This window comes from Strigops habroptila, chromosome 6, assembly GCF_004027225.2.
Source record: "Strigops habroptila isolate Jane chromosome 6, bStrHab1.2.pri, whole genome shotgun sequence".
NCBI lineage: Eukaryota > Metazoa > Chordata > Aves > Psittaciformes > Psittacidae > Strigops > Strigops habroptila.
The window spans coordinates 35,697,951-35,722,361 of record NC_044282.2 but is presented as its reverse complement, the minus strand read 5'-3'; the positions used below and the strand labels follow the sequence as shown (position 1 = coordinate 35,722,361).

The following is a 24,411-nucleotide window of genomic DNA, read 5'->3' as shown; positions in this document are numbered from 1 at the left end:
CATGAATAACTGGAATGTACTGTGTTCAGTCCAGTTTTTAAACTGGTGAAGATTCCGTGCTATAGCTTATTTGATTGCTGTGAGGCCGCTGAAGAGATAAAGGTAAAAGTAGTTGGACTGAGGAGGTGGTTTGGCTAAAATGGTACTAGGTATCATAGATAAAAGGGAGGAGCAGAAGGCATGGCTCACTAATGCTTCTTTGAAAGCTTGGTTTGAGCAGAGTTCAAGAGTATTTGTGAACCTGTGCACAAACCGAGATGCTATCTTTATAGTTTTTCAACCCAAAGAGCTTGTACCATGTTCTAAATATGAAATTTCTTATGTGAACATGAGTACATGCGGGTGGCAGAAGCTTTGAGAAAGGCTCGTTTGAGGCATGCTTACTCACATACGAAATTACTCAGGATCACGACAATTTCTCTGCTTCACTTTGGAGATCAAGTCTTTTTGTCCAAGGACGCTTTCTCTCTTGCTCATAACTTGGGTTTGAGTGTGAGTTTGTTTGCTATTTTTCTTACAGCTGCATTGACATTAGTTCTCGTTGGGTGTTATTTACAGGCCTAATCCAAAGTTATTACTCATCAACATTGCATCTATCTTGCTTTAGCTTCAGGATTTATATTAAATCATTTACCGTGAACTAGCTTTTTCATTAATAGCAAGCTCTCTTTATGGTGAGTTACTGGTTATATGACTGTATGTGGATACAACCGATTGCTACCAGTATGTCTTGTAAACATACAAAGTTCAAGTACTTGTCTATAAGACAGAAACACATGGATTTCTGTGAGTTGAAATTTGATTTCCAATCACTGCTTGTTAGAGGTATCTATCCAGAAAATGCAAGTTTTGTGAGTTGGATTATAAATGCTCCTCTTAGGGAGGACAGTAGCATAGAATCATAGAATGGCTTGAGTTGCAAGGAACCTTTAAAGGTCATCTAGTCCCTGTTCCTTGCACGGGTGTTGGACATCTTCAGCTAGACCAAGTTGCTCAGAGTCCTGTTCAACCTCACCTTGAAGGTTTCCAGGGATGGGACATCTATCACCTCTCTGGGCAACCTGTTCAAGGTGTCACCCTCATTGTGAAAAATTTCTTTGTTACATCTAGTCTGAATCTACCCTCTTTTAGTTTAAAACTACTACCCTTTGTCCTGTTGCAACAGGCCCTCTAAAAAGTCTGTCCCTATCTTTCTTGAAGCTTTAAGTATTGGAAGGCTGCAATGAGGTGTCCCAGAGCCTTCTAGTCCACGTCCTCCTTGTACTGAGGATCTCATAGTCAGAAGTACTGGTATGTGACAAATAACAACGAGCATGATTCTCATGTCTGTTGCCTATCTTTTGATAGGAAGAACTGTATCAGTAGCAGTAAAGTAGTCTTGTGTTCATGTGTTGGCCTGAATCCAGTTTGTGCTGGATCTAAATGGCTCCCTCGGTTAGGTTACATTGTTGGTCTTTGTCTGCACTGTGAGCTTGCTCGATGATTGCCACCGAGTAATAGAATGGGGTTGTCTTGTTCAGTTTTGATTGAAGTTACATGTTTGGAGAAGATTCTTTGCAGGTGATCCTGGTACTGGCTTTGAGCAGATGTAGAAGGAACTCTGTGACCCTCTTGAAAGCTGGAAAGGCTGAAATCCTTTTAGGATGTGTTTGTGAAGAGTGACTGCTGAACTGTAAAGATGTAGCTGATTTGCAGGTTTGTGGAATTAGACTGAGCAGATTGCTGCTCTTATAGCACAGTTAGGAAGTTTTCTGTTATTTCAGTGAATCAAGGTACAAGCTGTCCACAGATCTTATTCACTGCAGCTCATAGGGGATTAGCAATAATGGAAGAAGCAATTTACTATCCTGAAGTAGGTATTAGCAGTAAGACCTAGTGTTGATAGGGGAAGCTGATACATGTGCTGTCTTTGCCAGTTGAAGGACGGAATTTGACAAAATGAGGCTTTTCAGAACTAAATGGAACCAAAGTTCTTGAAATAATAAGAAGTGCAGAAGTGTCCCATATCATGTTTTAGGTGTGTGTGTGCTTCTGGTCATCAGTGTGGTCAGGTGGCTGTTCTTCCAAGAACTGAATGACCAACACAGGAGGGTCTCTTTGGTGTTTTTAATGTGTGGCTGGGTGGGTGTGGAAGTGTGGTTTTGCTGTGTTGTGGGGTTTGTTTTTTTTTGTTTTTCCTGAGCAATTCGTTGATCAGAAGTGGAAACTTCTGAAGCTTAGGGTGTGATGCAACTCTTGAGAACACCACCTTATTTTCAATTTTGGATGGTACCCTAGTGATAGGTTTTGGTTTCTTCTGTTATTTCTTGCTGGAAGGCATGCTGGAATCTTATCCACTACTTTTATAAGCTTGTGAGCATAGCAGGTCAGACTGGTCACATGGAGTTGAACTAAATAACCAACACTCATAATAAATTGGTATTTCTGAGCTATCACAAGTTCCATAGCTTCTCAGGATGTCATTTACTGGGGCAGTTTGATTGATTATGCATGTAATAGAGGTAATGGAATTTGAATTGCCTATCATCTGGAGACATTTCAGACATTTCTGGATTTAATAATAAAACCCCAATTTAGTTGATGAGTGTTTATTAAATCAGGTGTTTCTCATTAATGATGAGGAAAACTGACCCTACAAGAGTGTACTGTTAGGAACATCTTTTAATTGCCTTTTTTTTTCCTGTCCCTCTGGATTGTTGCTGGGAAATTGTTTCCCCCAAGTGCAGTCTGTTCTTTCTCGTTTTCATGACTCCTGTTGAAAGCAGTGTTACCTCTGCTAAAATCGTGATCACCTACTGAATCTCTGGAGCCAAACCACTTGTTCTGACTACAAATATTTATTTTCTTTAAATAGTGTCCTGTTTCGCTGTGTAAGTGATGTCAGGCTTTTTTCACTAAATCCAAATGTATGTGTATTTTTCCTCCTGCAGATGAAGTGATTTTGAGTGTAACCTTCAGATTGCAGCCCAAATTGAGTCTCATGTTGTTTCTCTCAAGTTTTCTTACCTCTTTATGCCTTTCTTCCTCCAAGCTGTCCATGCGAACAGTTGTACAGTGTCTTGTGACCAAGGTAGTAACTTTCCTGTATAAAATTTAAATTTACTATATTGGTATTATACTTAGAAGTTGGAGAATATTTATTTTGCACTCTTTTCTATTTGTAGGTAACAAGCTACCATTTTAGGTTCTTCTGAGGACTTTAGTTATTTATTCCTTTGGATCAGTTTTACGGATGGAGAGAGGTTGGGTGTATAATAGGATTTAAAAGGCAGTTCATGTATTTACAAATCACAGAGTTCATCTAAAGGCTCTCCTTAATAAAATAGCTTAATTTGTTTTAAAGTGCTTGGTTTGGTGCTGTGTTTTCACTTTGTTGCTGAAATTTGTTCTTTACTACTCCTTATTTCCAAAGTAACAGGCTTCTGTGGCTAAAGAACCATAAACCAGTAGCCCTGTGGTGTAACTCCCATCTTGTTTTAAAATGTGGTTTCAGTCCTCTGTCAAGGTATATGCTTTATTAGATTTATTAATCCTAATTGATTTTCATATGTTTTATTTGAAAGAGAAAATCCCTCTTTACATTTCAGAGATTAATGAAGAATGGGAGTAAATCTTTAGCATTTCACATGGTACTTACCGTGATTCTTTTCTTGGACTGGGCAATCAGTACAGGGTACTCTCAGGCAAATTCTTAGCTAAGCAGGTTACAGGCTTACAGGAAAACTTCTGTGAAACAGTTGGAATTTGGTGTTTTCTTACGTAAATTGTATCATTGGTGACCTTGTTTCGCTTGCAAATACATTTTTTTCCTAACAAAAAGCATTTATTCAGTTTATTGAACATATGCGTCCAAAATATCAATAGAAAAACGTTTTAATATCAAGTATGCCATCTTCATTTACAGTTTAGAGACTTAGTAATATTTATTCACTATCAATCTATGTTTCATTGCTTTAGTAGAGTTTGTTAGCTCTTCTTAAGGCTTACCTAGACAGGCGTTAGTTACTGCTTTAGACTTACTGTTCTTTTCATTGAAGCGTAATGTAAGGTTTTTATGTTATCATCTGCATATAACATAGTAGAAATTTTTTAAATGCTCAACCACTTCCATATAGTTTGTGATGCTTGTGGAATTAAAATATGGAATCTGCCCTGGATTTGCTCAGTCCTGATGTTAGTGTGATTTAGGTGGATGTAGCATTTACAACAATGCAAAGCAGCAACGACAGTGGAGTTCTGTTCCATGTGGTTAGCTAAGCGAAAGAAAATCAGGGCTAACATCTACAGAAAAGAAATTTATTTCTATACTTGAGATTTACCTTGACCAGTATGTCAAAAACCTGAGTATTTCTGTCTAATTTTGGCTAAAGAGAATCAAAAGAAGACTTGCATTAATAAAAATAAAGATTTATAAATTTCAAAGATTTTGATGATGTTTTTAGGGGTATTTTCTTCTCCTTCCCTCCTTTACTCCCAGCAAGTAAGGGTTGTTTTTCTCAATTTTACATTGCTGAAGAATTAAAAAACGGTCATGCTTTTGTTTTAACGCATGGAAAATTTTACTTCAAATTTGCAAGTGAACTTTTTTTACTGCATGTTGTTCTATTATTGTATAAGTAAAAATCAGTCAACACAGCACAGTAGTTTGGAAATTTAAATATTTTAGAAGTAATGGAGAGACTCAAAATACTAAGGTAAAGGCCAGTGGTGTCTTTTCCAGTACAAATATGTTAAATGTTACTCATAATTTCCTTCTTTGCAGCTTGTTCAGTTGTACACTGGGGTACAACTTTTTCTATTCACGTATGTTTTTTCCTTTATTTTTTCCTTTCTTTTATATTTTATCCTTCTGTCCTAATTTCTGTATTTATTACTGAGATAATCTTTAGATATTACTAAGATCATCTATATATTTTTCTTTTTAGTTCTGTCTGGCTTTGCTTTTGTTTGTTTACTTTTTCCAATGCTGTTTTTCTACTACTGCTTCTTTTTCACTATTTAATTTCCTAGTCTCCTCTGTATCTATTACTGTTCTCTGTCACTTTTTCTCTTCCCAGCAGGGTCTGTGTCGAATGCTTCTCATCCTGGGGCCTCATGGGGCTGTACTAGCGGAGTTATAGCTCAGGTGGTTTGAAATTAGCAAGATTCTGTGCTTCAAATTCCTCTGTAAAATTAAAGCTACAGCACAGAGTCTTGTAAGTATGAAAATACTTTAATTCTAATATTTCAAACTGTCTGTCAACAGTAGGCTGAATGTGTCCCTTTTGTTCTTGATAAAGGAGGGTGTGTAAATTCAGTAACTTGAGCAAGAACATTGTAAAGCCCAAGACTCTAATGGCAGCCCTGAAATCTGCTCCAGAGCTGTTTCAGAAGTCTGAGTAGTTTTTATTTGTAATGTTGTCTTCCATAGCTTAGTAGTTTAGTTCTACACTGAAGAAACAGAAGAAGATCTGAAAGGAGTCTCCTTTGTCACAGTCTGTTCCCCAATACCAATTCCACGTTTTGAAGGAATGGTCTTAAATGAGAATGCTACTACCAAAGTGCAGAGCAGTTGGTAGGATGCCTTTGAGAACACAAGAATAGGCAGCCGGCATTAGCGTGAGAGTCCGTCTTGTTCGGTTTTCCATCTTGGACAGTGGCAAGTATTAGATATTTAGGGGAAAATAATTTCTAACAGGGCACTTATAATGTCATCTTTTTGCCAGTGTGTCCTGTTCCTCAAGAGGTAGCTTATAGCAAATAAGTGATTAAGGAACATATGGATGAGTGGAGTAACTCCGTCATTATCAGTCCTCTGCAGCTTGTGTATGGTGTCTGTTATATACATACATACGCACATACATAAAGGTGGCTCTGTGGATTGGAAAGTGAAAGTTGTCAGTAATTTAATGAAACACACTTTTCCTGTAAACTGATGTGTGCAATGCAGTAACTAAAAATTATAGTTAAAATAAAATGAGTAAAAATAAATTGTCAGCTCAAGAAACTCCTAGCTTTCAGGTCCTGGCAACCAGCTAATTATGGAGGTCCAGAGTGCTGATTACCTGGTACCAAGGTCAGGCTTCCTTAAGAGGCTGTTTAAAATCTTGATATTTAAACTTTAAAATTACCATGTGGTTTGGTTGGCCTTTTTTATTCTTCATTACAGGTGCTTGTGGATTGAATTATAGGCTTGATAGACTTGTTTAGTCATTACCAGCAGTGTTTTGCAACTTCCAATTTTCGTTATCTTAAAAGTATGTAGTGTTTTTACATGAGCATTATTTTTTTTAAGTTGCAGTAATGTCAGACTTGAAAAGGAGCAAGAATTGACAGATTTTTTTTTTTGAGACAGCCTAAAGATTTTAACAATTTTTAATTTCTATTGTTTATTTTGATTTCTGAGATAAATTTATTAATTTAAATCAGTTTTAAGTAAGCAATTGGTAGAAATTTTTAGGTATCTTTTTTCTGTCACGTGAGGTAGTTTATCTTAAAAATGCTTCTAGGTAGTTTCCTGAATAGTGAAAAACAGGCATATTTGATTGTTTGGAGTCTGTGTTGTATTTGTCAGACCCTCCTATATGTTTTGTAAAGTCATTTGGGTGTTTGGCTTGATCTCGCAAATTTCTCATTCCACAGGGACCAGGATTCATTAATCACACATAGGATCTTGGGATAGGAGAGGCTACCATTGCAGAACTAAACTTAGAGAAGGTGAGGAGAATGGCTGGTACAGTGGCCTGACTGTCTCTTAGGAAATTTATTTGCAGGAGAAACCTCTGGGATCCTTTGTAGTGGAGGTTAGGAATTTAACAATGATAATATTCTTACTTTCCTGGGAGACTAGTGCATGCTGCACTCCATACTCTTCCTAAAAGGGGTTGCAGATATGTGATGTGGGTGGGACTTAAGAGTTTTAAAATTGTGTCCTGTGAGAAAACTGTGATTTTAAACTCTTTGCACTACTGGATCAGCTCTTTCTGCTGTTTACCTTTCTTCACTTTTTCTTAGGTGGGAAGGGACAGTGGGGGACAGCTGATCCTCTTAAGACTGGGGACCTTCCTGTGGCAAAAAAAAAACCCAATAAAAATGTGAGTCCTCCAAAAAGCTGTAAGGAATAAAGCTACAGAAATTCTAAGCTTTAGGTGATAGCTTCTTCTACACTGAAACTGCCTCACATGGAAATTTTGTCTTGCATTTCTTCATTTTTTCCCCTGTTTGTTTTCAGATGTCAAATTTATTTATTTTATCCTGTCTCTTCCCCTGTCTTGCTTGGCATTACAGCTGCAATATTTTTGATCATTTTAAGTTTTAGGCTCTTTCTTGTTTGCTTGTTTTTTCCAGTTATTGGTCTTGATGATATTATGGATGAAGAAGGAGTTAAAGAGAGTGGGAATGACACTATCGACGATGATGAGCTTGTTTTACCTAACAGGAATTTGAGGAGCCGTTGTGAAGAAACATCAGTCACGTCACCAAGAAAATCACCACGATTAATGGCACAAGGTGATCATTCAGTAGATGATGTGTATTTGCACATTTGAAGTAAATTAAATTTTTATAATCCCACACCCCCAGCATTTATAAACTTAAAGTTTTGCTGTTTGCTTCTGTGAATTCAAATACAGATACTTCATTTTTTATACACTGCAGCTAGAAGTCAGCATCCATAGGGTACTACTCAATTTGAATTCCTCTTTGATAAATATTTTATGTCCATCTTATGGCCAGCAGTGCTGACAGTAATTTTTAAGATTTTGATCCTTTTGCCTGCATCAGGTTAGCACTGTGGTTCTTCACTAACAAAAGCATGGTGGATTTGCAAATAGCTTTGTAATATTAAGTTAGCATGTCTCTTTATTTTAAATTAAAATTTTAATTCTATTTATTTTTGTTAGTGTATTTTCTTCTTGTTTTAAATAGGTTATAGCAATTGCAGTCAAAGTCTTCCATCAAAGTATCTCAATATGCTTCATAAGTGTTTTAATCAAATTTTATATTCTGTGTGGCAGCTAATTGATTATGGTTAGGGTTTTTCTAACTTGTTGAACTGGTGGAGTTATTTACAGCTCTGCTTATTCCCCCTGTAGTGTAGGCTGAGTTAAAAAGATAAAGTCAGAATTTAAATAGGAGCCTGTGGTACAAAGCTGGTAAGTATGCTTCTTAAAAAGATATCATGCTGGGGTGGTGTCTTGTTTAGAAAATGTAAGAGATGGCATCAAGTGAGAATATGACTGGATCTCAGATTCAGGTACTATGTTGTCTAAAAGCTTTGTAAGCATCACAGCTATACTTCCAATCACCATGTAACTTACTTGTACAATTTTTACTTGAGGTAGAAAAAAATGAATGGTAGAAAAGTACAGTGGGTTTTGATTGCCTTTACCGTCACTTCTGTTTTGTATATACTATTCAGAACTTTCATAGCCATTAGAATAATGAGAACTTACCTCCATACTGTAGTAGTGTAAAACTGAAATGCAAGTAATTTACAACTTTTTAAAGTAGACAGCTGTGAGGGCTTTTTGTGGTTTTTTGTTTGTTTGTTGCTTGTTTGGGGTTTTTTTTTGGGGGGGGGGGGTTTCTTTGGTTGGGGGAGGGGTGTTTGGGTTTTGTTTCTTCAGGTGTTTTAAGTTTAGTAAACAACTAAGTTGTAAGTTCTCTTTGTGTCCAAAAATCGGTTCTATTCTAGATAGGTCTTGTATTTACAAAGAGGAGGATGCAGTATAGCTAAGACATTTTCTTTCTCCCTTCCTAGAACCAGTACGGAGTTTGCGACAGAGCACACTAGCCAAGCGTTCAAATGTTACTCCTCTTGTTAATAGCAAGAAATCATCCGTAAAAAGTGGATCTGCTCCAAAAACTGGACAGAAACAAGAGAGAAGTCCAGCAAAAGAGTCAGATGTTGCTCCACCCTCAAAAACAGAGCAGCCTAAAGAAGTTAGGCGTAGTACAAGAAGATCAGGACAGGCGGAGGGAACCGCAGCAGCAGTTACAACATCCCAAAGTAATACAGAATGTCTTACTGGTCCCGAAGAGGTGAATGAAGTAAAGTCTGAAACCCCTGACCAGGCAAAAGTTGAGGAAACATTGCAAGAGTTAAGTTGCGCAAGTTTAGGAGGAGCCTCTTCTCCTCCTTCAGGAGAAACAAAGGAAATAACAGAGGTTGCAACGAAGACTGAGTCTGAAAATGTTGAGTCAGTATGTTCAGTATCTGCAGATACTGAAATTACTGCAGTTAAAAATGAAGCAAATGATGTGCTTGATTCAGTGGTCTCTGAAACTTCTTCAGAAGAAAAGGCTGAAAATAAAACAGAGGAATTGGAGAAGAAAACAGAAAAGCACGATCAAAGTGGGGTAACTGGAAAAGCTAACGATCCATCTAGTGCTTGTGAGAATCCACGTGAAATCTCTGAGACCTTTTTGAGTTTGTCCAGCTCTGTAGATGAGCGGGTTGATTGTAGTTTAGGTTCACAGAATGTGGAAGTTCCTGATGAAAATACATTGTCAATAAAGGAATGTATAACAGAACCTGCAGATAATGACAAGGGAATGGAGAAAACTGTAACTTCATCTGAGAAACTATTGGGCAGTACAGAGTTCGATAATAAAAACTTAAAAAGCAAAGAGTTTACTTCTGCTGACCTGGGAAATAGCATTTTGGAAAGCACTGTTCTTGACCAAGCAAGCCAAAATGTACAGCAGCAGATCAGTACTAAAGTAGAAAGCCCTGAGGCATCAAAGTTTCAGGATGATGACAAACAAATTAGCATTCCATCAAAATGTGACAAGAATATTAGGCCCCGGCATAGTAAATCTGTTACACAGAATAAACAAAATCTGACTGCAGATACTCGACAGAAGTCGGGTACAGTGCAACAAGAAATAACACGTTCAAGAACAAGAGCTGGTCTTACTGTTTCAGGTCTTCATGGTCCATCTTCAGCAAGTCTGAAGCGGAATGCGGATGAGCAAGACAGTCATCAGCATCCAAATAACCCAGTTAAAATTAGAAAGAAACAGTCTGACCTGGGTTTGAAAGCAAAGAGCTGTGTTTCAGGGGTGACTGTAAAAAAGCAGACCAATACAATCCCGAAGAAAATACCCCGAGTCCAGGCTTCTGGGCAAGTACAGAAGTCATCAATTCAAAGAGCAAGTGAGAAATCTCCTACTCATCAAAGCCTTTCTAAAGATACCCACCACTCTGCACACTCATTGTCAGGGCATGTTTCAAATCTTAGTCAGAAGCAAGCTCAGGGCCAGAAACACCAGCTTGCAACTGTGCTAAAAACAAATAGCTCCACAAAGGAAGAGGCGGAGACAAAAGATCCCACTGTTGTAGAACATCTGAAGGAGGATGATAAAGAAAAAAACAAATCAAAAAGAATTGATAAGAATCTCCAACCTCGCCAGAGAAGAAGTAGCAAAAGTCTTTCACTTGATGAACCTCCTTTGTTCATTCCAGATAACATTTCAACTGTTAAACGGGAAGGCTTGGAACACATCTCTGCTAGTGAAAGCAAATATGTTTGGGTGCCCAACAAGCAGTGTGGCTTTTGCAGAAAGCCACATGGCAACAGGTGTGTGTAGCTTTGTGTCTGAGGAATTATTGGTCTCAGAAGATAATTTTTTTCCTCTTTTACCGAATGTTTCATACTGCTGCTGCCAAAACAAAAAGGCATAGCCTTATAGTGGAATCCTGTCTGTTACACTGTCAGTGAATTTCCTTTGCACTCACACACTTTTGTGTCTTTTAAATAGAGTAGTAGAAACTAGCTTGACCGAAAAAAATTTACTAGAAATGTTTTATTCTAGGAATAAATTTGTTGATGAATGTGTAATTTTGCTATGCTGCTAAGATGCTACTTTAAACTTGACTTTTTTTCACAGAAGAGAAATAAGACTTAGGATGTCTGTGTTTGCAGATTGTAATTTCCTTCTTTACAGAGACCTCTTTAGTTGAAGGATTACCATCAGCCAAAAAAAAAAAAAAGTAGTTGTTTACATGTGACTTTTATCTGGTAGAAGTGTGAGTCTCTTATTTTTTTCAATTTCTGTAATCATTTGCTGTGAGGCTTTCATGTCATAGGAGTACTGAAGTAGTTGAGGGGGGTGGTGGGAAGAATATAAGTCTCAAAAAACCCCTAGAAAACTTCCATGTGGGGCATATCTGAAATTGCCTTTAATTAAACCTAATAATGAGGTTGTGTCTGAAGTTGATAATGTCCCTCTGTGACAAAAGTTACTCTTCTACACTGTAAGTGAACTGAGAAAGGTCGTTGGGTTTCACTAATGAACTATCAGTCTAAGAACAAGAATTCCTTTATTATCACTTCTTATTTTCTGGATTTAATATTGAAGTATTTTTTCAAAGTTACAGTTCTACCTGCCAGCCTTTTTTGTTTATTTTTTGTTTTGTGGGTTTTTTTGTTTTGTTTTGTTTTGTTTTTCTTTTGAAAGCATGTCTGATTAGTCCTTTGCTTATGTGAAAGAAAATTTTACTGGTAATTTTCAGTGAGCGTGTTCTAGAACTCCATATATCAGAGTGAAATATGGAACAATTACCTTTGGTGCTTGAGGTTTTTATAGCATTCATTTGTAAGAAGAGCCCTTGTGAATTTTATTGACTACTTATATCATTTGAAAAGCTAATACATCAAATTCATTTACTGTGCAGCTATAGTAACTGCATCAGTGTGGCCCGTTAAAAGAATTAAGGCTATATTTGCTCTGCCTGGTTGGTAAGAATTACCTGATTGAAGGGGCACTCAGACTTAGTTCTGTGTGGTTTTGTGCTTTTATTTTTTGTTCTTAGTTTTTTGTTTATTTTTGGTTTTGGGTGGGGTTTTTTTGGTTTGGTTTGGTTTTTTGAAATCCTTTTATTGTTAAGACTGTCCCTTTACCATTTGGATCTCTATAATAGTTTTTAATTTTATGTTTTAATAGTGTTTAATTCTATGCACTTTGCATTTCCTTAGTTTTTATCATCTCGTGTATTACCATAGTGGTAGAAGTACGTAGGTAGCCTGAATTTCAATGAATTTTTTAAATTCAGAAAGGCTACTTCAGGACACGAAAATGTTTATGTGGATATTTTTAAAGCAAAATAGGCATATTTGGGGTTTAAACTGCTTTGATACCTGTTAAAAATTCAGCTTCGAGTTAAACTCATCCTCTTTTCTTTGTATTTTTTCTAACACGTAGAATTCTACAGGTTTTCTTGTTCTGAAAGTCTTGATTTCTAATTCTGAATGGTTGTAACTAGCACTCGGAAGATACAGCAGTGAGGCAAAACTAAATCTGCTTAGTTTATAAAGTTGAAGTAGTACTACAGAAGATACACTATGCATTGAGACAAGATTAAATGCAACAAACCGATTTTGCATTGCCAGCTCTTACTACTGCTAGAAGAATAGTATAAGGCATGTATCACTGGCTGAGGTTGGAGTCAGAGAGCCCATGAGTTGCCACAGATGGCGATTATGGGTGTCCTCAACTTCTTAATGTCTGTCCTGGGGTGGTTTTTTTGGTGGGTTTTTTTGTTGTTGTTTTGTTGTTGTTTGATTTGTTTTTAGTGTCTGTTACAAAACTGCTGACACAACCAGCAGTTTCAGGAGAAAAGGAACAGATTTGCTAAATGTAAAAAGATATTTAGTACATAAACACAGAATTTTTGTATATAGAATATGACTGAGACACACTAGTGGAAGTCACAAAGCTTGCAGTATTGAGCCCTGTGCTTAATAATAGAAGACTTAACTGTCATTCCAACACTTTTTACTATCACTATTCTAAAAAATGTTTTAATTTGTTCACGTTATTTTTATTTTGTAGCTGTATGCTGCAAATAAAAAATCAAATTCATTTGGTGTCATTAAGATAAAAAAGGAATCAAAACTCATATCTCAAGTGCCTTGGCATTTTGTATGTGTTTAATTATTGGTGTAAGAACAAGAAAACATTTTCAGTACAGTGCAACAGAAAATAAAAAAAAAAACCTGATAAATTTCACTTTTATCACCTGGAAAAACATCAAAACTATCAAAAGTGAGTATAGTGATAAGGGGTTTTCATTCACTTTGTGGATTGCTTTTCAAGGAATTTTTGTTTTCCTTTTCTAATGGCCTGGCTGGTCAGCCTGTTTCCTGTTTGTTTAGTTGTTTGGGTTTTTTTTTTTTATCTGCGCATTGCATAGGAGAAAAGGAGAAAGTGAGAGACATGAATATTGTTAATTGACAGTAAGTTCAACATATGTCAAAGCCAGAGCTAAGATCTGAAATAACATTTGTGGTTTTATCCTGCTTTATGGTTATTTGAACTTTGGAGATTTTTATCAGTGCTCAGAAAAGAAGTTGAACTGAAGTGGCAACCCCAAGTTGGGAAATGATGTGCCTAAGAGCTTTGCAGTACGTCGTGTTAATGTAACACATTTAGAATTCAGGCTGCAAATTAGTTGTCACTGGAACCTTTCTGTATTCCCTACAAAAAATACAAAACCAGTAGCTTGTTGTAAGTGTAATAGTAAGCTAGGAAAATTGATTTGGGTTGAAGATGTGGAGATGGTTTCATCAGCTTTGTTTGTGTACAGAATCTCCAAAGGTGGATGCTTACATAGGCCTTTCACAGCCCCAGAGTAATCTTACTGTGTCTGCTAGAAGAACAGTAGAAGAAGGATGGTACTTGTATGTTGCTTTATTTCAGAATGGGCACCTGGCAAATACAGTCATTTTCCATCTTCAGGAATACATGCAGTAATTTGGTGGCCACATGCAAAGTCAAAGTATGCTTACCTTGCACTGCAGATACAGCGGATTTGGCTGTAAAAGGAGAAATCCTTTTTAACAAATGTGACTTGCATGATCAAAAGAAGTTTACAAGTTAGAGCATGATGTTTAAGAGGCAGTATTTTTTTCTTTCCTATTAATAATTGCCATTCTTTGGCACCTGAGCTTTGAACAATGGCTGTTCATAGTTTGTTTTCCACTTGTCTTGATGTTTATAAGCTGGAACCAGCATAGCAGGTTTTTTTGTATCTTCATTACCCAGAGAGTAGGTAGGCAATGTTTGGCTTTAGAACTGTTTCAGTCTGTTTGCTTGATGTATGTTGATTCCCGTTCAGAGATTTACCCTTGTAATATAACCAAAGAATAGTTGTACTTTCATGTGAAAACTAAACCAATTTTTTTCTGGGCAAGTCAGATAACTATGGTGTAACTTTGTACTTAGTAATTTTCAGCATATCTGAAAGTAGGTTTTTGTTTGCTTTTGTTCCCGTGTGAAGTTTGAATTATTGTTACTCATTATAGTATTGCTTTCAATTTCTCTGACTTTGCCATTGTATTCCCATATTTCTGTTAGATGTTTTCTCATCACCTAACATAAATCATACATATAGATTTTCGTTCATCTATAGATGAAACGTGTATGGATATGCATATCACACAAATGTTACAGACCGAAGTTACTACCTCACCTTCTTGATGAGTTCATGTGATGCTGAAAATAATAAGCTTTGTCACGAACAGTAGTTATTTTTCTGAAAACAGATTGGAGGTCTTTAAAAACAGTTGAAGAAAAAAACAGTATTTAATTTCTTGACATAGAGCTAAATGAAGGTGGTAGCTCTGCAGACATTGAGAAATCTACTAATGTAAGATTTCTTTTTGTATGCCTTATATGCCCCCTTGCGATGTAAGAGCTCATATTACAAATTTCTCCAGTTTTCACCATAGATGTTAAAGTTCTCTGCAGGCTGAAGGGCTGAACTCATTTCTTTCTTGTACAGATAGACAAAGCCTAACTGATGTTTTGCAGATTGTCTCCCTTGTCTTCACTCAGTCGGGTTGAATGGAAAAAGTTCCACCAAATTCCAGTTAATAATTCATAGTACCTAACTTGAGATACGTTGTTTCTAAGCAAATTTTCTAGAAAGCATTGTATCACCAGGAAAGTTTGTATCTTTAATTCATTGCTGGTGACTTCCTCTTTTGATTTCTGCAATTCTAGTCAGTTGGGTTTTTTTAATAGGGTGTGGGAGTCTGGGCATTCTGTTTTGTTGGTTTTGGTGGGGCTTGTTTGTTGTTGTGTTTGTTGTTTGTTTTTGTTTCGCTGTTGCTTGGGATTTGATTATGCAGTGTGTGTGGTCATACACAAACTGGCCTTCTCAGAGCTCACAGGAAAATTAAGTGGTGCATGCCCAGAGTTTTACTCTGCTTTAATGTAGAGGAAAAGTTAGTAATATTGTAAAAGGCAGTTGACTGGGAAGTGCAGTAGTTGATTTAGCAAAGACTCAGTATTCCTGATCTCTTGCGTATGCATAGCCACTAAAAAGTTTCTGCACAACTGTCATACAGAAAATTACTTTGGCTTATGGCTTATGGATGAAATTAAAAAAGAAACCTTAGAACTGTTTTTTTCTGTAGAACTGTTTTTCCTGCATCATTGGGGCATTTGTTTTTTGAAAGTAGTGCTCAGACTTCAGTAAACTATTTTGGAATCAGGCAATCATGTAATTAATTTTCACAGCCAGTACAAAAGAGAATGGCTAAGGAAGGAGATTAATGCTCCAAACTTTGTAACCACCCTTAAATTAAATGTGCATATTTTTTAAGGGTGGGTGCATATAAAGGCAAACTGAATCATTGTTGTGACAACACTTCAGAAGAAACAGTAATTAGAATAATTATGATGCCTCTGTTCTAGTACACCTTCATTGAATAGTATGAGTATTTTAGACTGCACATTATGCAAGATGTCATCAATTTACGGTCATGGATGATGCTTTAAAATTTTCTGCCTCTGTTACTGCTTTCTTCCACTGTGAAAGCCTTGCAACATTAAAAGCTATCAACCATGTCCACCCACAGCTTGTAGAACAACTGTATGACAGTATAAACAAAATAGCATGGTAATGTATAATTAGCGAACGGAAGAACTCAGCTGTGTTTTATATTTACAGCTGTGTCATTTTATTAGTAGATTTTTGTATAGATTATATTACTGTGCTGCAGTATGGTAGGATTATTATTAATACCAGTACCATGATGGACTCAAGCAAATGGATAGCATGAGTTGTCTAAAATACGTAGTTTGAGAGAGATATATATCTATATGCAGTTATAGAATGTATGATCCTGATGCTGCAAGATGCATTATGTGGGTAGAATCCACTGGTAATGGAGCTTCCCTTAATGATTTTTTTTTTTTTTTTTTAATACAGATTTGTTATTAATGTTAGGAGAGGTGCCAATTTTTTTCAGGGTTTTGGGAAGTTCAGTGATTTTGGTTTTCCTGTTATTGAGCACATTTCATGCATTCACCTTTAGTTCAACGAGCATAGGGTTGCTTGTCTCCCTGTTTGTTTCCTTTTTGGAGAGGTTCATGTAACGTGAAAAACTAAAATTATGCCTTTGAGGAAAAAAAGGAAGATTATATTACATAAAAGATGGGCTATTGGAAATTAATACTTAAGAAAAAGTTTGCAGTGTCTTTTTCCTGTGCTGCAAATTTTGTGCAAAGAGATCTGCTGATAGTGTTTCTTTGAAGATAGGTTGTTCTTGTTAGATTGAAACCTGAAAAATCATGTCACCTGTATTAGACTTACACATGAGCAGTTTCTCTTCTTTGCTTTTTGTACGTGTTCTCTGACAAGGTAATGCAGTTTTTTGTTTTGGCGCTTTTTTTGACAAACACTTGTTTCACTTCAGCTTTGAATCAAGCCTGCTTGATTTTGCTACTTCACTGATGTAGAACATAAGTGCTGCTAAAGCTGTTATGAATATCTTCTGTACTAGCAATGTCTTTATTAGCTGAAGAAATAATTCTATGTAGTATCTCTGCTTTAACAAGACACAGTTGTAATGTTAATACAACTTTACAATAGATGTTGTAGAAGGTTGATGAACAGTGCCATTAATGGGGGAGAAAATGCAGGCATAAGACACGCTTTAACTATTTAGTCCTTTAAAAGTGTGTGAACAGTGGTTTTGCTCCGCTTCGGTGTGTTTGGGGTTAGGGCGTCATTTTGAATATTTGAGTCCTGTTGCAGTGTTTTTCCTAAGCTATGTACTACAAATGCAAAGGACTAAAGAGAGGCAATTATTTCTGAAGTAAATTATTTTCTTACATTATCTTGGAATGCCCACACTGAACTATTCTGACAGCTTCCGGTTTTTTGTCTTTTATTTTACTTGTTCATTGTAAAGCTACATTTATAACTGTTTTATTAATAAGATGGTTTCTGCCCATTTTACTTGTAAAATCTTATTTCATAGTAATGGATGTCTCTGGAAACTTGCTTTTGTTACATAAATGGAATGTATGTAAATTAATTTTAAAACATGGCCTGTATATTTTGAAGATAAATCATCCAAGCCTGAGTTTTTCATTTAACAGATTAATTTAATTTGGTGCAAATAACACACCAAACAAAATCTTACAATCCTAAGAGAGGTTGTGGAAAATTCACGTTATTTATCTCTTTTTATGTGTCATCTATTACTTTCTAATTTTAAGGTGCATCTTTTCATGCCAATGCGTGGACTACCAAGAGGATTCTTTAAAGGAATGAAACAGTAACATGTTCTATGCAAAGGTCCCAACGTACTGTAGTACTCTTTGCTGTCACCTGTCAGCTTTTTAAACCTTTTTCTTAAAGAAAATCTGTTTTTATATTCAAGTCCAGTGAAAACAATTCTGTTATTTAACGTGGCATGATTTAGCATTTTAAAAGACATTTTTCTTTCTCTTTCAGCTTTACATCTTCCAATCCAGCCTTACAACATGGGTAAAACTCCTGCACTTCAAACTTGAAGCAATCTACAATCAGAAACTTTGGTGTTTTAATAGTCCAAGATATCAGAACCTCTTCAGTCACAACTTTGACAGCTGTGCAAGAGGACATCCTTGATACTTCAAGCCAGGCTTCAGTTTCCCTTGGCTCCCCTTTTTAGTCTTTGAGCATTGCCCATTACCCAATTATAATTGCTGTTCCAAATCATAATTGTGTGTTTTGTGCAGTTACATGAAACAGATAAGAATGTAAAAGTGGCCTTATGGTAAAAAGGATTATTTACATTACTGGTATCAAAATCAGTGTGTTCTCTTCCATCCTCAGAAGTTGTAGTCTTTCAGTTGACTAGTGTGAAAATACTAGTAGAAATAGTGAATTTTTTAGGCAGGCAGCACTGGTATTTTTATTACCATTTTGTATAACCAGGTCCAAGCAAGACAATTGTAAACACTACATTCTGTTTTATAGTACAGGCTTCATGGACATTTCTAGATTCTCTTTGTAGTCGTAGTTTCTGAATCCTGAATTCTCAAGTTTTATTGTGTGTGTTTAAACATAGTGTAATAGAAACCTTATTGTGACGACTTGGAAAGAAGCCAAATGGATATTCCATCTCAGTAGTTTGCCTAAGATGGCTTGAATGACATCTATCTGTCTTGGTGTATATTCTCAGTGAAAAATTATCTTTTCTGAGCTGAATTCATTACCCGGGTTTTTTTACTTCTCTCTTTTTTTTTTTTTTTTTTTTTTTTTAATGGACCTGAAAATAAAGATGTAAGACTGGATGCCTATCCTGGTGCTTTACTTATATCATACACTGCCTCTATTGCCCACTTACTATGTGTGAGCTAAGCTGAAAAATTACACATGCTGTCAATTTAAAGTTGAAGATGTGCAGCATCTTGTGTACTTTAGTCACTGGAGTTAATCTTTGCTGCAAATTTAGTCCTTTTTATAAATATTAATGAAAATCTTGTTTCGGTTGCTAAAAGTTGCAGTCTGCCTTGGTCATTTAACAAAATAGTCTCCAATGCTTGAATTTACAAACTGGGGAAAAATACATACATTTTAAATAAAAATTCAAGTAGTAGCAGTTGTGGCTTCAAGATGGTGTATTCTTGGTTTGCTTTTATTTTTAACTGAAAGTCATTCATTCATTTAGTACACCAAAATACACTTTAAGCAAGAAGCACTTGACTGTATGCTTTGATTTTTACTTCAGCTCTGCAGAAATTCATTTGGAATTTTTGTAACTGTTTTCAGTGTTTCCAAAGCTTTACTAATAATTTCTTGCAATGATACAAGATATATCTTATGTAACGCATCCTTTTGAGGATCCTTGCAGTTGTGAAATAGGCACTGGTGCTGTATTTCCTGTTTGGCTCCAGGTTCTCAGAAAGGAGCAGTCATCTTTGTGTTGGAAGTCCCTTCGCTTCTCTCTTGTTTTCCTGTTGTGTTTGTGGATGCTATGGTATTACTCTGGTAAAACCACTGGAAGCAGTTGCCCCCTGATGTTACCTTTCTTCTAAATTCACTTTGCTGGAACATGGATCTGAAAAGATTGAGATACTGACAAAACATGAAGGATCCTCTCCCTTCCTAATTGAAGCTACTAAATAGATGAACAGTTATTGTTTGCTAGTGATAAGTAATACCACAAATGTACTTGAAGCTCAGGGAAAAAAAAGAAAAATGAGAAAATAGTTTTTGAAGAAAACTAGATTAAAACCTGGTTTCTTGAAATGTATTTAACAGCATCATAGGCTAGTGAAGCTGGAAATGACTTTGTTCTCAAGCTGCTTGAGTCTTAAAACTTCTCAGACTCATTTTGCATCAAAATATTATTCAGAATTTAATCCTGATTTATTTTGGGTAAGCAAGGACAGAATATAACACAATATTCTGTTCTTTTGTTTCAAACATCTGCTGTTAGATAGTAAGAATTTTCATCTCTTGAGATACCAGTAGTTCTTGACTACAATACCTGCATCAAGCCATCTGGAGTGTTCATTTGCAGTTCTGGAGAAAGAGAGTTCCTCTAAGCACGTCTTGTAGTATTTATATGGTTTTGCAAAGTAGGTAAGTCAGCAGATGGCAGATTCTAGCCTGAATAGGAACATACATAAATTAGGAATCATCTTCCTTAGAATCATGGTATGAAAGAGATTTACAGGATATTAGGTTAAAGGCACAGGGTTCGCAGGTCAGTATATTTAGCTTCTGAAATACATTGCTGAAACAACCAGCGTTTTATGAATTACTATGTAAGTATAAACCAAAAGCAAACCCAGAGATATAAAAGAGAAAAGAGAATGAGTGGATAGTGCAAGAGATCTTCCTAGATCATGTGAAAGCAGATCTTCAGTAATGATGCCAGTTCATTATTATAAGAAACAGTTAAAAAAATCATTACTACTATGTAAGTGTCCTGAAATAGCTTTATTGAGGGTTTGACCTGGGTAACTTTAAAATTCCGCATCCTTCCAAAATAGTTCCACTAGTAATTGTATGTATCAGTGCAATTAGGTACTAGTGATACCTAATGAAGTTTTCAAAATGCTTCCACAAAATAATCAGAAATTATGGATTTATTTTAGGCCAAGTGATCTTTACTTCGAAAATGCTATCTGTACCTAAAGTTACTTTTACTATTAAAATAATGAAGGACTTGAAGTGCCTCTTTAAGATGGTGCCTTAAAGTGCCTTTAAAAGATGAAAGGTGTCCTTTGGTGTTTGAAACATCCTTTAAATAACTATTAGCTCTGAATAACATAGCAACACAAAAGTGGCATGTACCTAGTTTAAAACAAACCAGTCACTGCAAGCTAGACAGATGTAGTTGAAAGCTCCTGGTTCCATATTCACCAGTAAAGGGAATAAAAAGGAATTTTCTGTAAGTAATTTAGTAATAATAGTCTAAGGAATGTGATGTTAAAATGCCAACTAGTTTAGAATAGCTTGATGTTGCTGTGCTCATCATATTTGTCAGAATGCTTAAATATCTTACTGTTGTGGAAGATTGCAGTGGGTACGTTTCTGCTGTGAAGATGGTGATCATATTTGAAGGAAATCAAGGATAATCAAGGAACTTGGAAGAAACTTTCCAAGCCTTTTCAAACACAAGTTTACTGGTTTGGAGAGTTTTGGTGTGTGGTTTTTTGTTTGGGGTTTTGTTGTGGTTTTTTTTAATCCAGTCAGGAGGGGTTTTTTTTAATAGTAGTCTGAAAAATCCTGTTGGTAGGATTTGGGGGCAGGTTACAAAAACATAAGGAGGTTATGATAGTCTCTTGGACTACTGCAGAAGGCAAAACGGCCAAAAAAGTATTTCTCAGGAATACTATGCCATGTCGTAAGGCTGGAGACGGATGTAAAGCTACAAAGAAAATCACTTACCAGGTAAGAACAAATTGTTGAGATGCACAAATCAAAACAAGTATGGTACATTCTGCTCTAATTACTGTATCTTCTTTGATAGTCTATATACTGACTTACCTCTTCTTTTGTTTTCAGGTTTATGGTAGGCTGTGGTAGATGTGATGATTGGTTTCATGGTGATTGTGTTGGACTGAGCCTTTCTCAAGCACAGCAGATGGGCGAAGAAGATAAAGAATATGTGTGTGTGAAATGCTGTGCTGAAGAAGACAAAAAAATGGAGTGTTTGGATCAAAGTGTACCAGATAGTCAAGTGAAAATTGAAATCCACAGAGAAGAAAGTCAGTGTGAAAAACTGGGGATGTCGAAGCAAACACCTGCTTGTAATCTAAATGTAACAACTGAAAAAACAAAGCAAATGGAGGACACTGGGAAGCACAAAGTCAAAATCTTCAGACGGGTGTGTCATTTAATGCTTAAAATACTGGTAATTATTGGAGGTAGAAGGAATTTCCTCCTAAGCCCTTGCTATTTAAAATATCACATTTCAAACATTTTTGTGAATCTTAATTTAAAACTTCTCCATTAGTATTTTCAGAGTTACTTCATTTTCTAACTGGCTTGACTGTTTTTTAAAGATAGTGATAAACTCCTCTTATATTGAGCAGGGTTATGTGCACATCATATGCATGTGTGTATATATACCTATACATACTGGTATATATAGAAAAGGTGAAGAACTTTGTGCATTTTTTTTCAGATTTCTAAGCACTTCTATAGGACGTATGTCAGTTTGCTGTATGATATAAATTGCAGTTCTTTTAAATATCTCTAAAGGAAGTCAGGCACTGGCACAGGCTGCTCTGAGAAGCTGTTGGCTGCCCTGTCCCTGGAAGTGTTCAAGGCCAGGTTGGATGGGCCTTTGAGCAACCTGGTCTAGTGGAAGGTGTTCCCTGCCCATTTCATAGGGGTTGGAACTAGATGATCTCTAAGGTCCCGTCCAACACAAACCATTTTATGAGTCTGTGGATATGAAAACAGTATTTTAGCTTGGCTGTTACAACTTCAGTTTGTATGTAGAAGAAAATGCCTAACATTTTAGTTGGGGCCTTTCTACTTTCTCTGTGTCTCATATTAACCAAACGATAATTTGCAGGAGCAGTGAGATGGTTTTTATTACAATTCTTTAGAGGGTTTCAGTATATAGTGTCATATTCCTCATAACTTAATCATCAGTAATCCTTTTTGTTTTGTTTTTGAATCGTAGTATTGTAATTCAGACACGTGAGTTATTGTGTTTAATTTTGGTTTACATATGCTTTCTAAACATAAGTGACTTCCTGTGGATACGTGGATAAAACTAGTTAAGGGATGTTCATTCATATCCCTGATCTTTTAAAATAAAAAACATAGCCATTTCATTCGTTAACATTCATTAAAACGAAAACATAGTCGTTTTCAACATGGAGTTTAACTGCAAATTGCTTGTGATGTGTTTTCAGCCAATATTTCAAAGAGGTTGTTAAGCAGTACTTTGCAGTAATTTGGGATATTCAGTAACCTTTTAGAAAATACTATACATACATCCAGGGAATTCATTATACACTATGAATTATACTTAAAAGAAAAAAAATGTGGAAAATGTGTGGTAAATACAAAGTAGTTCATTGTAGCGTTCAGTAGCATGCTAACGTGTAAATGTTTACTTCAGGAATCTGGTGATGGGAAGAACTTGCCAGAGTCCAGAGACTCAGATATGAAAAAAGGGCAGCATGTTCCTGCTCGAAAAGGATCACAAACTGCAGTAATTCCTCGGCGGTCCCCTGAAGACAAAAATGAAAAAATAAGTAAAGAATCCCTTAGTGTGGTTGAAAGGTCCACAAAATCAGGTAGCGAGGTTTGGTGAAGTACTCCATGCTGTAATTCACATACATGTACAGTGAAGGATAATGACTTTTCTTATAGTATCAGTTTTTCAAGTGCAAATTGTGTGAAGTGAAATGAGTCTTTGGCATCTATGAAATAATTGAATTGTTCTAAAATATGTTGCTTGAACTAGGAGATGACAAAAAGGTTTTTATAGAGATGATTTCAGAATAGAAGTTAATCTAAAAATCCTTTTTAAACAGAGGAGAGGTTTGGCAGTCTCATTTACAACAGTTACTATAAAATTATTAAGCAGCACATTTGTCTTAATCTCTTTTAACTGCTTTGAATTATGCTTATAGTGGCATTGTTTATTGCTAATCTTGCGCATAACTTCCCTGTTGCAGGACTGTGTTTTCAGATGGTTGAAACTTTGCCAAAATGTTGCTGGCATGTGGAGGTTTTCTGTTTTCCATGCCCCCCTCAGGCTATTAGTTTTAGTCCAGTTCTTCATCCTCCTCTTGAGGAGGAGATGAGCACAAAAATGTATTGAGCAAATGAAGCATTATTAGAGCTGCTTTAATAAACAAGCCTAGCATCTGAATACTTTAGATTACAGTGCAGAATGGGAAATAACAGTCTCGGGGCAGTACCGCCCTGCTGACAAGGAGGGGAAAATCAGTAATTTTGATAGGGATCATAGTCAGTGAGAGACTTGATGATCCAACCACACAGTCTGCCCAACGGAAAAGAAAATCTGTCTTTTACTAACTACTTGAAAACACAGTTCATTTGCATCTGGTATTAATACATTTTAAGTTGTACTCAGTGGCTGAAACTAATAATAAAGAAATAGGGGTTTTTTTACCATCAAATGCTTAAGTTAGATCTTTATCAAGTCTTCAGTTTGTTTCTGTTTTCAGAGTAGAAAGTAAATAAATTAATATTGTTTATTTCCCATTGCTTTCGTAAGTATAAGGCTACTGCTTTGCATTAGTGACATACTCGCAGGCTGAGACAAACAAGCTTTCAGTTTACATTCTGAAAGTTAAAGTTTGAAGGAATTCAGGTTTTTTGCTTTAGTGATTTTAATCTGATTAGAAATTTTCGTTATTCGTATTATTTGTGACACAGACCTTATAATGGCCTTGTCTAAGAATGTCTGTTACCTAAATCAGAAGCTGTGAGATTATTATAATTGAAATAATTCTAATGGCTAACAGATACAGAAATGATAAGTTTAATGAAAAATGCTATCTTAATGTAAAGTTTATGATGCTTATAATACGTGCTTCCCAGATATTATTTCTCAGTTTACTCATTGAAAGATTAATCTATGCTATTACAGAAATTCAGGGTCAAAATTCCCAAGTAAGATAAGCTAATAATCACTGGTCATC

General features: G+C 36.0%; 1 protein-coding gene and 1 long non-coding RNA gene across 8 annotated transcripts in view; one reads left to right on the top strand and one right to left on the bottom strand.

The window, feature by feature from the left end:
* PHF3 (PHD finger protein 3) overlaps positions 1–24,411 on the top strand; it is a 53,079-nt gene that overhangs the window by 12,773 nt on the left and 15,895 nt on the right. For 2 of the 7 annotated variants that reach the window (XM_030490422.1, XM_030490421.1), the window contains 4 exons: positions 7,327–7,488; positions 8,741–10,562; positions 21,284–21,605; positions 22,857–23,034. In XM_030490422.1, the coding sequence (XP_030346282.1) occupies positions 7,347–7,488; positions 8,741–10,562; positions 21,284–21,605; positions 22,857–23,034 (2,464 nt within the window). In that variant the 5' untranslated portion in view covers positions 7,327–7,346. Of the gene's footprint in view, positions 1–5,057; positions 5,196–6,621; positions 6,697–6,993; positions 7,074–7,326; positions 7,489–8,740; positions 10,563–20,483; positions 21,170–21,283; positions 21,606–22,856; positions 23,035–24,411 lie in introns of those variants that run through there. The other 5 variants (XM_030490423.1, XM_030490424.1, XM_030490425.1 and 2 more) reach the window with 5 other exon arrangements.
* Positions 1,277–23,751, bottom strand: LOC115609780. Its single transcript, XR_003991984.1, has 3 exons — positions 23,677–23,751; positions 6,672–6,681; positions 1,277–1,287 (listed from the first exon to the last, which is right to left on the bottom strand). It is a non-coding gene; the product is annotated as an uncharacterized LOC115609780 (long non-coding RNA).